At 40.0% G+C, this 15,534-nt stretch overlaps 1 protein-coding gene across 1 annotated transcript; it reads right to left on the reverse strand.

Annotated features, from left to right (window-relative positions):
• Window positions 1-13,994: 13,994 nt before the first annotated feature.
• LOC101600661 (lysosome-associated membrane glycoprotein 2-like) lies at window positions 13,995-15,240 on the reverse strand (the record flags this gene model as incomplete). Its single annotated transcript, XM_012949918.2, has 1 exon — window positions 13,995-15,240. A coding segment is annotated over one exon (1,227 nt), but the record flags the coding sequence as incomplete, so codon positions are not given.
• Between the last annotated feature and the right edge of the window lie 294 nt (window positions 15,241-15,534).

Consider the following 15,534-nt stretch of genomic DNA (forward strand, 5'->3'; position numbering starts at 1 on the left):
GATAATGTAGAGCTCAGAGAAATTCACTGAAATATTTAATAATGATATACTTTGAATTGGAGGATAGATGTTGTTTTGAATTTAAATTTGAGCCAGGAAATATCTTCAGACTTTGCCAAAGCAGAAAATGACACCCTAAACAAAGCAGCCCTTATCTATTTTCCCCCACTCTAAAAAAAGCTCAACAAAACTAATAACCAAAAAAGCTACCACTGAAAGGCAACATATAAGACGATGACAAAACATGAAATCTGGGGCTGGAGAAATGGATAAGTGGTTAAGGCTTTTGCTTGCAAAGCATAACAGCCAGGGTTCGATTCCCCAGTACACACATAGAGCCAGAGGCATAACGTGGCACATGCATCTGGAGTTTGTGTGGAGTGATGAAGCCTTGGCACACCGACTATCTCTCTTCTCTCTCTCTGTTTTCAAATAAACAAAAGTATCTAAATAACAAGAAATATGGTAAATTTCTTGCTTAAAAGATTTTTGAAAACTATCAAAACAAAATAAAGGTAATACGCAGTATTGCTTCTTTTCTTTTTTTTTAAAATTTAATTTATTAGTGTTATTTTCAGTAAATACAGACAGTTTGGTACCAGTGATTAGGCTCATCTGTGTTCTACCACCTCCAATTGACCCTCTTTGTTGATGTAAATGGGTCGTGTATTGTGCAGTTAACCCCCAGTTATTGGTATGATAAATGTCTCTGCAAATCATGACCCAATATGTGACTCTGACATTCTTTCCACCCCCTCTTCTACAAAATTTCCTTGAGCCATGTTGAGTTCATTTTTGGTCTGCTTCAGTGCTGAGGTGCTGGGGGCCTCTGAGGATGTGGCTCTCTGATTTGGAAGGAGATGATTTTTCTCTGCGTTGGTCTCCTTCCCCTTTGTGCTGGTACCAGGTTCACAGGAAAACATCACCCTTGCTTGTTTCACCAGTTATCCTTAATTTCAGTTGGGCCCCGTTTGAGGTATGTTGGGGCAACTCTCTTCTTAGGATCTGCATTTATCTGGAAAAGTGAAGCAGAATCTCCAACAGAGAGTAGGTTAGGATCCGGAAGATTGAGATAACACGTACTTTTTTGATAGACAGTTTGATAGGTGTAGGCCCTCTTATACTCCGTGATTGATGGTAGCTTGATATTATAGAGTGGGCTTGTGTTGGGGTATGGTTCTGACTTGTTTCCCAGCTCCAGCTATGGGTCTAGTACCACTGAGGGGATCAGTTAGCCAAATGAAGAGCAATTGATTCCTCACCATGGCTGTGTACCACTATTGCACTTGTGTGAGCATCACATCCGGTTATTTGTTGCTAATTAGGTTAAACAATGTGTTGCTTGGACAGATCTTGGTCATTTTCCCCAGTCGCCTATGTAGCGCCTTCTGGCACTAGACACGCTGACTGTCTGGGGACTGACTCTCTCCTGGCTTCCAGCCATGTCATTCCATTTTACGTGTCAGCTGCGTATGGAGTCTTCAGCAATAGGATCTTACCACTGGCCTTTGGTGGGTCAAGTACTCTGACAGAAGTCTATCATTGTTTTGGGAAACCTTGTAGGTTTCTCTGATCAAAAGCTCATTGTGGATGGTAGGCCCAAGCTGGAAGTGGGGGGTACAGGTCATTGTCCACTAAGAAACTTAGGAAGAACATAACTAATATACAAGAGTTAGAGAGGAGAGAGATAGAGGGGAGAGGGGGAGAGGGAGGGAGGGAAGATGTAGGAGATTTAGGTCAGTCTTGATCTTACCCTCTCCATGTCTTGTGGTTCAGGTGTTTCCTGTAAGGGTCTAGTGAAGGTTCAGCCATTTGGTCTGTCTTTTAGGAAGTAGAATTTTATGGTACCATTGCCGTTTGGGTCCAGATTACTGTTTTCGACCTTTCGATGCCCTCCCCGCCCTCCTATCCATCCTTTTGTCTAGTCCATGAGGTGCTTGCTGGGTGTGTAAGACATCTTGGGTAGATTCAGGTTAGGTGTTGTAGATGAGTGAGACTATGTGTTGATTTTTTTTCTGTGATTAGGTAAGTTTGCTGAGAATGATCTGTTCCAGGTTCAATGATTTTTCCTCAAATTTCTTTATGTTGTTTTTTCTTACTGCTGTATAGAATTCCATTGTGTAGATATACCACATCTTTGTTATCCAATCTTCTAATGATGGACATCTGGGTTGATTCCAGCTTTTAGCTATTACGAATTGAGCCACGACAAACATGGTTGAGCAAATCTCTCTGGCCTTTGGTTTGAAGGTTTTAGGGTAGATGCCCAGTAAGGGTATAACTGGGTCTGTTGGTATTTCTATAGTCAGCTTTTTCAGGAGTCTCCATGTTGCTTTCCAAAGTGGTTGTACCATCCTGCATTCCCACCAACAGTGGATGAGTGTCCCTGCTTCTCCACATCCTCACCAGCATTTATTTTCATTTGACTTTTTGATGTTGGCTATCCTTATTGGGGTAAGGTGGAACCTCATAGTTGTTTTAATTTGCATTTCTCTCATGATTAGGGATGATGAACATTTTTTTAAGTGTGTGTTTGCCATGTGTATCTCTTCCTCTGTGAATTGCCTGTTCAACTCTGTGCCCCATTTTGGGAGTGGGTATTTGTCTTCTTATTGTATAGACTTTTGAGTTATTGTAAATTCTAGAGATAAGGCCTCTATCAGTTGGATAACCTGCAAATATTTTCTCCCATTCTGTGGGTATTCTATTAGCTTTGCTTATTATATGCTTGTCCCTAAAGAAACTCTTCAGCTTCATATGATCCCAATGGTTGAGTGACTGTTTAAGAACTTGAGCCACTGGGGTTTTGTTCAGGAAGTCTTTTTCCGTTCCTATATCATGGAAAGTACTTCCTAAATTTTCTTCCAGTAGTTTTCGAGTTTCTGGTCTTATGTTGAGGTCTTTGATCCATTTGGATTTGAGTGTAGTGCATGGTGAAATGTATGGATCAAGTTTTAGTTTCCTGCATGTGGTTATCCAGTTTGTCCAGCACCATTTGTTGAAGATGCTATCTTTTTTCCAGTCTATATTGTTTGGCCTTTGTTGAATATCAAGTAGCTATTATTGCTTGACCCAAAATCCGGGTCCTCAAGTCTATTCCATTGGTCTATACTCCTGTTTTTATGCCAGTATCATGCTGTTTTTATTACTATGGCTTTGTAGTATAGCTTTAGATCAGGTATGGTGATGCCACCAGAGGTATTACTTTTGCTGAGGATATGTTGGGATATGCGAGGCCTTCTGCCTTTCCATATGAAATTTGATATCATTTTTTCTATCTCTGTGAAGAACACTGTAGGGATTTTAATTGGAATTGCGTTAAATCTATATATTGCCTTAGGTAGGATTGCCATCTTCACAATGTTAATTCTGCCTATCCAGGAGCATGGGAGGTCTTTCCATCTTCTCAAGTCCTCCTCAATTCCTTTTTTGAGAGTTTTTATATTTTCGTTGTATAGATCATTTATTTCCTTGGTTAACGTTATTCCATGGTATTTTATTTTATTTTTTGTTGATATTGAAAATGGGACTGTGTCCTTTATTTATTTTTCTGTGTCTTTGTCATTTGCATACAAAAATGCTACCAATTTTTGTGCATTGGTTTTGAATCTGCTACTTTACTATAGAAGTTAAGCGCCTTCAGGAGATTTGGGATGGAGTCTTTCAGGTCTCTTACATATACAATCATGTCATCAGCAAATATAGCTAACTTAACTTCTTCCTTTTCAAATTGTATCCCTTTTATTTCCTTCTCCAGCCTTATTGCTAGGGCTAGGACTTCCAGAACTATATTGAAAAGCAGAGGTGAGAGAGGACATCCCTGTCTTGTTCCAGATCAATGGGAATTCCTCCAATCTCTCTCCATTAAGTATTATTTGGGCCTTTGGAGCTTTGTATATTTCCTTTATTATGTTAAGATGTGAACCGGCCATGCTGATTCTCTCCAATGTTTGATCATGAAGTGATGTTGTATCTTGTCAAAGACCTTTTCTGCATCTATCGAAATGATCGTGTGGTTTTTATGTTTAAGCTTGTTTATGTGGTGTATTACATTGACAGATTTTCGTATGTTGAACCACCCTTGTGTTCCTGGGATAAATCCCACTTGGTCAAGGTGGATGATGCTTTTGATGTGTTGTTGGATTCGGTTTGCGAGTATTATGTTCAGGATCTTTGCATCTATGTTCATTAGGGAAATAGGCCGGTAGTTTTCTTTTCTTGTGGCATCTCTGCCTGGTTTTGGGATTAGGGTGATACTAGCTTCATAGAAGGAATTGCGTAGATTTCCCTGTTCTTCAATTGTGTGGCACAGTTTTAGAAAGATTGGTTTGAGTTCTTCCATGAAGGTTTGATAAAATTCGTCTGGGAATCCATCTGGTCCTGGACTCTCCTTTTTTGGGAGGTTTTTTTATTACTTTTTCAATCTCCGTGAGTGTGATGGGTTCATTTAGGTGATTAATCTGCTCTGAGTTTAGCTTTGGTAGATGATATCCATCCAGGAATTTATCCATCTCCTCCACATTTTCCAGTTTTGTGGAGTAGAGGTTTTTGAAATAAGTCCTGATGATTCTGCCGATCTCACTCATGTCTGTTGTGATCTCTCCTTTTTCATTTTGAATATTGTTAATTTGGAGTCTCTCCTTTTTATGCTTGATCAAATTGGCCAGAGGTTTGTCAATCTTGTTTATTTTTTCAAAGAACCAGCTCTTTGTTTTGTCAATTGCCTTAATTGTTTCCTTGTTTTCCAATTCATTAATTTCTGCTCTGATTTTAATTATTTCTTTGATTCTGAAGCTCTTTGGGTTGGATTTTTCTTGTTTTTCCAATGCCTATAGGTGGATAGTTAGGCTATTGATTTGGGATCTTTCTGTTTTTTTATGAAGACATTGATTGCTATGAATTTTCCCCTGAGGATTGCCTTCATTGTGTCCAAAAAGTTTTGGTATGATGTGTTCTCATTGTCATTCAATTCCAGGATTTTTGCAATTTCATTTTTTATTTCATCCACTATCCATTTATTGCTTAAGAGTGCGCTATTCATTTTCCAGATGCCATTGGTGTTCTTGTTGGTGTTTTTTTGTTGTTGATTTCTAGAAATATAGCATTATGATCTGATATCATGAAGGGAATTATGTTGATTTTCCTAAATATGTGGAGGCAGTCTTTGTGACCCAGTATATGTTCTATTTTAGAGAATGTTCCATGGGCTGCAGAGAAGAATGTGTAGTCTGTGGATTTGGGATGGAAAGTTCTGTAGATGTCTGTTAGGTCTAAGTGCTCTATGGTTTTGTTGAGCTCTCTTACTTCCCTGATGAGCTTCTGTTTGGATGGTCTGTCTATTACTGATAATGGTGTGTTAAAGTCCCCAGCTATGATGGTGTTGGTGGTTATTTCTGTTTTATTGTCAAGTAGGTTTTGTTTTATGAACTTTGGTGTCCCTGTGTTTGGTGCATACACATTTATGATTGTAATATCGCCTTGATGGATTGTTCCCTTTATAATTAGGAAGTCGCCTTCTCTGTCTTTTTTGATTTTTTTTGGTTTGAAGTCAATTTTATCTGATATTAATATAGCTACATCTGCTTGTTTCTTATTCCCATTTTCTTGGAATATTGTTTTCCACCCTTTCATTCTGAGGAGGTTTCTGTCTTTCGTGGTAAGGTGGATTTCTTGAAGGCAGCAGATTGAGGGGTCTAATTTTTTGATCCACCTGTTAGCTTATGTCTCTTGATTGGTGAATTAAGGCCATTAATATTTAGGGTGATGACTGTGAGATTTGATTTGATTCCTATTATGTTGTGGTGGTAGAGGTGTGTTGGCATTTCCATGGAATTTAAATTTTTTTCTGTCTACTCTGGGTTTGGTTGCTGTGATCTGCTTCTTGTAGGCATTTGTGTTTGGTTATTTGTTTCTTCTCTGTGGGGAATTTCCTGGAATACTTTCTGTAGGTTTGGTTTTGTGTTCATGTAATTGTAAAGCTGAGTTTTGTCATGGAAAGTTTTCCTTTCACCATCTATTATAAGGGAGAGTTTTGCCGGGTAGAGTAGTTTGGGTTGGAAGCCATAGTTTCTTAGAGCTTGGAAGGTTTCATTCCAGGCCCTTTAGCTTTCAGGGTTTCCATTGAGAGGTCTGAAGTAATTCTGATGGGGTTTCCTTTGAAAGTGGTGTGCTGTTTTTCCCTAGCTGCTTTCAGGATTTTTTCTTTGGTGTCAATGTTTAGAGTCTTAATGATAATATGTCTTGGGGAGTTTCTCCTTTGGTCTAGTCGGTTAGGAGTTCTGCTTGCTTCTTGTATCTTGATGGGCCTTTCTTTTAAGAGACGGGGGGAGTTTTCTTCAATTATTGTGTTAAATAAGTTCTCCATCCCTTTGGATTGAAATTCTTCTCCTTCTGGTATTCCAATGATTCTGATATTAGAACGTTTAAGTGTATCCCACAATTCCCTCATGTTCTGTTCACAGGAACTTTTGAACTTACTGAAATTTTTGAACTCTCGAACTATTTCTTCCATCCTGTCTTCCAGATCAGAGTTTCTATCCTCCACTTCGCTGACTCTATTCTTGAGAGCCTCTAGAGAGTTTTGGACTTGTTCAATTAAGTTTGCATTTTCTACTACTTTCCTTTGTATGTCTTTCATTGCTCTGTCCAGCTCCCTTTTCACCTCATTTTCTGATTTTCTTGGTGATTCTTGGAATTCATCCTTTCATTTCTTTATGTTTTCATTTAGTGTGGCCAGCTGATTTTTAAGGTCCTCTTTTTTTTCACTCTCCCTCAACTCTCTTAGCTCTCTTTGAATTCCTTCCAATGTCTTATCATAGTGCTGTAGCTTAGTGATGGTAGAATCCACACGATTATCGGTCCTTTGTTGCTTTCCTGGAAATTCTAGCAGTAAGATTGTCAGTGTTGCATTGCTCATAGCTTCCACTTGATGTTCTGATCCTAAATACTCTTCTATGCTTTGGTTAGATGTAATCCTTGTTGGAATGGGTGATCTATCTGAATTTTCTTGCTTTTTATTTTTCATGTTTTTTCTTTTGTGCTGTGGTCTACCCATGACAGTGTATGGGCAGGTAGGTGGGTGGACCATTCTGGGTTCTAGCTCAATGAGAATCCAAGGCAGCCTGGGACAGTTGGCAAGCAGCCTGTGTTTTTGCTCTCTCTTGCCAAAGCCACCTATCTATAGCCTGACAGGGGCGCCAAAGTTGCCTGAATTCTCACCCAGTAATGTACGTAAGCTGCCTGCCTTCAAGCTTGAAAGGGGACTGAGGAAGCAAGCCCTGAAGCTGCCCAAACTGTGGCTGGGAACACTGGGACCTGTAAACAGTCTGCGCTCTCCCACCTCAGGGGAGTGGGGGATGGGTGGCGATGTACAGGTAGGGGATGGCTCCTGTGCTGGCGTTATTGACTCAGTATGGACTTGTGTGGCCCTTGCTGTGGGACTGGGCCCGCTGCACATGAAATTGTAGTGCAGAGGCAGCTGATGTGGGCACGGGATCAGGACACAGCAGAAGCTGACCGGCGGCAAGTGATGTGAGCACAGCAGCAGGGGATCTGGTAGCCAACCACTCATGGCGGGCCTGCAAACTGAGAACCACCTGGCTGGTCAACTCGCAGGATCAGAGAACAAGAGCAGAGGTAGGAGGTGGCAGCTTCAGTGCAGCAGGCTGGCTGGCATGGCTGGTGGGTGCCCGATCAGAGCACAGCCTCACAGGGTGCGTGGGGGGCACTGCAGGTGCTTGGGTGGCGCGGGGCGCGCTGTGGGCTCGGGGCGCGACGGGGCATACGGGGTGCGGGGAGGGGCATGGGGCACAAAGGGGGGGGCGTGCCAGGGCACCGGGTGCACAGGGCGGGGCGTGCAGGGTGCGGCGGGGTGCGGCAGGGTGCAGGGGGCGCGGGGCCGCGCGTCGGGTGGGCGAGGGGCACGGGGTGCGTGGTGGGGGGGGTGCGGGGCATGCGGGGGGTGCAGGGGCGTGGGGTGTTCAGGGGCTCATGCAGTGGGGGGGTGCGGGGCACGCGGGGGGGGCGCGGGGGCGCAGGGGGAGCAGGGGGCGCGGGGTGCGGGGGTGTGTGCTTCCCTGTTTGTCCCCTATCTGTGCCCTCCCTCTTGCAAAAAATCCTAATTGCCCTTATATACTTGCCTTTTTTTTTTCCATGTTATCTGGAGTGCAGCTAGGCGGTCGCCATCTTGGCCGGAAGTCCCCCTGTACAGCTTCTTTTCTTTTTTGTAAACAGCGTAATGCAGTGATATAGTGGCCCTTTCAAGCTAAAGTTATCTCAGCAAGCTAAGATGCTGTCTACAATTTAGTATTCTGAGTTAAGCAGCCTGAGGCAGTTAACAAATAAAAGTTTACTTATCATGTGCTATGCAATGGCTACTCTTTTCATGCAAGCTCTCTAAAATCACAAATTTGTTTCTATTCACATATTTTTTTTTAATTTTTAATTTATTTATTTGAGAGCGACAGACACAGAGAGAAAGACAGATAGAGGGAGAGAGAGAATGGGCGTGCCAGGGCTTCCAGCCACTGCAAAGGAACTCCAGACGCGTGCGCCCCCCCTGTGCATCTGGCTAACGTGGGACCTGGGGAACCGAGCCTCGAACCGGGGTCCTTAGGCTTCACAGGCAAGCGCTTAACCGCTAAGCCATCTCTCCAGCCCTGTTCACATATTAATAAGGAACATTCCAGAACCAATAATTTCACTCTCAATGATTTTAATTAGGCTAGGAAAAATAAAACATAGCAATAAACAGCATCTTAATTGTCATCATTGATTGTATGTTCTATGAAGTGACACATGAGAAACATGCCTGGGACAAGGAAAAAACTTTTTGAGGAAATGAATGTCAATTTTAATTTTTTCACTTAAAATAAACACAATAAGTTTATGAGCATATGTCACTTATTTTCAATTAAACTTCAAGTTTAAATTTGTTATATTTAAGGTATTCATTAGGATATTAGATATACAGCATTGATGTATGATGAAGAAAATTAACATCAAATGGATCAAGAATAAATGATCAAGATAGTGGACTGAAACAACATTTGAGCTATTTACACATATGATAATCACAATCTTCCTCAAACTCATGAAGATTTTAAAATCCTCTTACTTTTTTATTGAAAAGTTATGTTCTCAAACCTGACAAGTGTTCATTTTGTTCACCTGAAAATACAGCAGGATATCTTGAGATTCTTTTGGGAACAAAAATAAAACATATATAACACTATAGCTTAGGAAAATTTCAGTCATCACCCAACAAAGCTGAAGTGGTAGGATCTCATCCCAAACCTCTTATCTTATCCTTTACAGTCTTGTCTTTTTTGATGACTCACTGTGCCACTTAAAATAATTTTGGCCAATTATGCACAGGAAGATAGAAACAATTGATAATATTTCAGTTCTAATGGAGCTAGTTCTGAAGGAAATTTTTAAGAGGTACTTCTTTTTTGTTTGTTTGTTGTTGTTGTTGAAGATATTTTATTTCATTTTATTTTATTTATTAATTAGTTTTGTATTCAGCAAATACAGTCAGTTTGGTACCATTATTAGGCTCATCCATGACCTACCCCCTCCCCTTTCCCCTCCTTGTTGAGGTATATGGGTCCTGCATTGTGGAGTTAGCACACATTTATGGGTAAGATAAATGTCTCTGCATCATGACCCAACATGTGGCTCTGACATTCTTTCCACGGCCTCTTCCACAAAATTTCCCTGAGCCATGTTGGGTTCATTTTTGGTCTTCTTCAGTGATGAGGTGTTGGGGGCCTCTGAGGCTCTGGCTCTCTGATTTGGTAGGAGTTGATTTTTCTCTGTGTTGATTTCCTTCCCCTTTTTCTGGTACCTGGTTCACCAGGAAAACAGGGCCATTGCTTTCTTTGCCAATTTTTCTTATTTTCAGCCAGGGCCCTTTTGAGGTATGATGGGGTGGCTCTCTCCTTAGGATCTACATATATCTGAAAAAAAGAAGCAGATTCTCCAATGGAGAGTAAGTTAGCACCAGGACAAATGAGATAAACTTTACTTTTTTTTTTTTTATAATTTAATAGGTGTAGGCCCTCTTGTAGCCCATGATTGATGGTACCTTGATACTGGAGAGTAGGCTTATGTTTGGATATGGTTCTGACTTGTTTCCCAGCTCCAGCTATGGGTCCTGTACCACTGAGGGGATCAGTTAGCCAAATCAAGAGCAGTTGGTTTCCCACCATGACTGTGTGCCACTATTGCACTTGCGTGGGTATCACAACAGGTTATTTGCTGCTAAGTAGATTAGACCATGAGTTGCTTGGACAGATATTGGTCTTTTCCCCAAGTCACCCATGTAGCACCCTCTGGCTAGACGTGCTGACTGTCTGGGGACTGACTCTGTTCCAGCTTCCAGCCATGCCATTCCATTTTACATGTTAACCACATAAGGTGTCTTCAGCAGTAGGGTCTTACCACTAACCTTTGGTGGGTTATCAAGTACTCTGACAGAAATCTGTCTGTCTTTTAGTAAACCTTGTAGGTCTCTCTGATCAAAAGCTCTTTGTGGATGATAGCCACATGCTGGTACTGGGAGTTACAGGTCAGTGCAAACTAAGCAAAGGAGGAACAAGATAACTAATATACAAGAGTTAGAGAGAAGAGAGGGAGGGAGGAAAGGTATAGAAGATTAAGATTAGTCTTCATCATACCCTCTCCAGTGTCTTGTGGTTTAGGTGTTCCCTGTAAGGGCCTGGTGAAGGTTCAACCATTTGTTATGCCTTTTAGGAAGTAGAATTTTATGGTACCATTGCCGTTTGGGTCTAGATTTGTAGGTCTCTCTGATCAAAAGCTCACTGTGGAGGTACTTTATATCTCTGTCAGCTCTGCTATCCTCTTTTTATGAATGAGAATACCTCATATATAGATAGGAGGCATTCTTCAAACATGATCCCAGAAGAAGAAGTCAATCAATACTAAATTCTACCCTGAATTTAGTCACTACACCTTCCCCAGTGATCCTTGATCAGTAATAAACATTACTTCTGAACCAGGGAGATTTTGGAGTTATTATGCAAATTTTATAGCAAAATTTTTACATGATTGGAGGGGATTGTGAGGTGTCATTCTATGAATAACTGTAGAATTAACATAGTCAAACCTTCTATTGCAGAAGATGGCTGGAATTAGAGCATAGGCTTTTCCTATCAGTGGTATTTTGTTTAGAATATGAAAAATGTGAAAGTAGTAACATATGATAAAATTGAACATTATTGTTATTTGTGTTTTAAAGGCCAATTAATTAATGCCATGTCTAATTATATATATATATTTATAATTATTTATATATTTATATTTATATGTAGATAGATATTATATACATATATAATCTATCTATCAACATACTTACCTATTAACTATTTTATTTTGAAGTCTATAAAACAAATTCACAATGGAAATGAATTCCATTAGGGATTTCTATGGTAACCTAAGTATGAAGACAGAATATGTGAATGTCTTTCTCAATGTGACTACAAGTCAGGGTTGGAGGTACTGCAGTAGCTATACCTCTTTCAGATTGCATCTGTTCTTGACTTACAACTCCTATGGACCATCAGAAAGTAAACTGCATTCAGACCCATGTTAAAATACATTTGGGGGCTGGAGAGATGGCTTAGCGGTTAAATGCTTGCCTGTGAAGCCTGAGGACCCCCGTTCGAGGCTCGATTCTCCAGGACCCACGTTAGCCAGATGCACAAGGGGGCGCACGCGTCTGGAGTTCGTTTGCAGTGGCTGCAGGTCATGGAGTGCCCATTCTCTCCCCCTCCCCCTCTCTCTCTCTCACTCTATCTGCCTCTTTCTCTGTGTGTCACTCTCAAATAAATAAATAAAAATGAACAGAAAAAAAAAAAAAAAACATTTGGGCAAGTAAATCCTGTATTATTAACACACACTTGATTTTTTTACTGAGGGTATTTTTCAACTTCTAAGGAAGCAGTTATAATTTAGATTCAATTTCAGAGGCCTAGAACTTAAATGCTGGGGAGTTTTCCTGCCCTCAAAACAATCTTGATTAAAAGCATTCATTGTGCTAGAATTTTTCTGTGAGAAACTGTGTATATTTATATTAGATAGTAGGTCAAAATGAAAAAGTCATGGTTAAGTATTTTGAAAATAAAAAAATTATATAAAGGTATATTGTAAGCAGCTAACACTATCAAATGGACAGATTTTCTCCTTGTCCTAATTTTTTTCAAATCTATTATATTTTGAATAAATATTGATTTGCTTCCCAGAAATCATTGATTTCTCCTATATATAGATATTGAACTCCCCATTAGAACTTAAATGAAGAACTTGGTATTTTCTTAAATAATTCCAGTATATGGATATACTCTGGAGTTTAAACATTGTTTTGATTAAACCTCACTATCTTGTAGCTTTGTCATTTTCTAAAATAAAATTATACTCATTCCAACATTTTTACCACAAAATGTTCTTAGCATTGATGAAATAAAAGAAATAAATTCTGAAATTATGGTTGAAAGTAGTAGAAAGTAACTCTAATTAAACTGACCAATATAAATAGTTGCAAGGATACAGAAAGAACTTACAGAAAAAAGCAAGAGTAAAGTGGACTTCTGAAAAAACAGTAGAGTTGCTTCATCAATATGAGTACCTGTATTTAACATAACTCAAGTTGCTTGTCTCTTTCTTGAAACTCCTAGGTGAAATTATCTTATTGATCCCCATAGTGTTTGTTACTAGCCCAAGGTCATTCTGGCATAACCAAAGAGCTACACTCAGGGATAGATTTGTAAAGTAAACAATCAGGTAGTTTTTTTTTTTTTAATCTTTTAAGTCTTTATTGCTGAATAATGAACAATAATAACAACAACAAAAAGCCCAGGCTAAGCATGGTAGTACATAACTGTAATGTCAGCACTCATCAGGCCAAGGCAAGAGGATTGTTGTAAGTTTGCAGCCAGCTTATACTACACAGCAACATTCTCCTTGTCTCAAAAAAGTTTTTTAAAAACCTCTAATTATGAAGGCAGTTTAAATCTACAGTAGCCTCTTAAGTCAGCTTGGTACCTATGGGAAAAAGTCACAAGCTTGAGATACCTATTCCATCCTTAACTTGGACTCAAAACAATCAACAAAAGTCACCGCCTTAAAAAATGTGGGCCGGGCATGGTCGCACACACCTTTAATCCCAGCACTCCAGAGGCAGAGGTAGAAGGATCACAGTGAGTTCAAGGCCAACCTGAGACTAAAGAATGAGATCCAGGTCAGCCTGGACTAGAATGAGACCGTACCTCAAAAAAAAACAAAAGAATAATAAAAATGTGGATGGCAGCCAAGCATAATGCCACACTCCTTTAATCTCAGCACTCAGGAGGCAGAAGTAGGAGGACACTGTGAGTTCGAGGTCACCCTGAGACTACGTAGTGAATTCCAGGTCAGCCTGGGCTAGAGTGAGACCCTACCTTGGAAAAAAAAAACACAAAATGAAACAATAAAAAAAAGTGGATGGCTCTGGAAACAGTCTATTCATTCCACTGAAAACCAAGTTTGAGTACATCTAGGTGGTATTCATGCCATGAAATGTATGCAAGTAATAGTGATGATCTAACATCAGAATAGTTGTTAAAAATGGAACACCAGTAATGAAATAGTACTTATTAATTCCAGTAAGAAACAACTGCATATTTTATTCTTATAATGGTCATGTTAGTAGGTTTAAGGCATCTTAGGCTAGAATTAAAATTTGGCCAAAGCTTAAGACAAACCTTGAAACATTAAACACAAATGGCTTTTATAACAAACGTGTCTTCAGGATCAGTAAACCCAATACTTTCTATTTTAAAGGGATCAAAAGAGAACCATTTTTTATTAATAATGACTAATCTCAGAATTCTAAGACTGATTTAATAATGAAGAGTTCATTCAACATATCTATTTTAAGGAGCAAAGTGTTTAGTACACTAACAAGCAAGAAAATCTTGTTATTTGCATGTGTTTATATCAATCAGGTTGCATGTTCTAAAACTGCTCATATCCAGCATGATGGCGATTGAGACCAATAAAATAAGCCAGCAACACTAGAATAAGCACTCCTGCCAAGGCTGCTCCCACCGCTATGGGCACAAGGAAGTTGTCGTCATCTGCACTGCAGTCTTGAGCTGTAGAATACTTTCCTCCTGTCACATTGAAAGGTTGATTCCTTAGATTGAAGGTGTTTATGCGAAATGTTCCAGACACTGCAACAACCTGCTCTTTGTTGCACATATATGAACTCCCCAGAGGGGCATCCCAGGAGCTAAGGTTGTTATTTGCAACACTAAAAACAGAACCATTATCCAAATACATGCTGACATTCACTTCTTTCAGATAGAATCGGTTTTCATTTTTCACAGCGAAGACAAAGTCGAGATACTGAATCCTGCTGTTGTTCAGTCGAAGTTGAGCAGTTTGAGGCTGGCAGCTGCCAGTGAAGCTAGTTGTTTTGGGGTTGATGTTAAAAACTGAGGAAACCTTCTCCTGAGTGATGTTCAGCTGCAGCCCCATGGTAGCCAGCAGACAGGTGTCATTACCATGACTAACCGTGTAGTTTCCAACCTCTGGTTTTCCTTTTGGGGTGGGTGTTGTAGTAGGAGATGGCTCGGTGGTGTGAATGATGGGTGCTACCGTGGTGGCAGGCCAATCATTCTTGCACAAATATTCTTTTTTGCTCACTGTGCCATTTTGGACAAAAGCTTGTACAAAAACATCCCAATATGTTTGGACAACAGAATCCCTTCTGTCAGTTGTTAAACTCTTGCACCTAAACATGTTATTCAGTGGAACTTCAAGTGCCACTGAGTCATCAACAGTAATAATTCCTTTTTCTTTGGCATCAGGAAATAGTGTGTTATTGCTAAGATCATAGGAAAATAGGATGCTGTCAATTAAATAATTAGGTGCCTTCTTGGTAAAATTCACAGTCCAGGTTAAAGCAGGTCCAAAGTGTGACACTATTTTGGCACCATTCTTGTCATCCCCACAACTGCTTCCATCATATGTTGCACTGTCAGGGTCTGGAATGGGTACAGTTTTCTGAGTTTTGTTTGTAGTTTCATACGATATTGTGAAATTCATATGCCATTTTGCATAAAGGCAGGTGGCATTTTCTGAGTTTGTTAAATTAACTTCCAATGCATAAGACTGGAAAGATCCCAGGAGGAGACCCAGCAGAACGAGACCCAAGCCCGGAACGGGAGCAGGTAGTTTTCATAGAAAGGAAGATCACTGAAATGTGAAACATGTCATTACTACCAGAAATGTCTCATCAAAATTGCCTAACTTCTAATCAAAGCAGAACTTACATTATTTCTTCTTTAATTTTTTTCTAATATAAATAAGATTTAGGGTGGAGGACGCAGTGGTTAAAAGCACTTGAATGCAAATTCTGCAGGCTCAGGTTTGATTCTCCAATACCTAAGTAAATCCAGATATACAAAGTGGTACATGCATCTGAAGTTCATTTGCAGTGGCAAGAATGTCCTGGGGCAATACATACTCAAT

The sequence above is a fragment of the Jaculus jaculus genome, chromosome X (genome assembly GCF_020740685.1).
Source record: "Jaculus jaculus isolate mJacJac1 chromosome X, mJacJac1.mat.Y.cur, whole genome shotgun sequence".
Lineage (NCBI taxonomy): Eukaryota > Metazoa > Chordata > Mammalia > Rodentia > Dipodidae > Jaculus > Jaculus jaculus.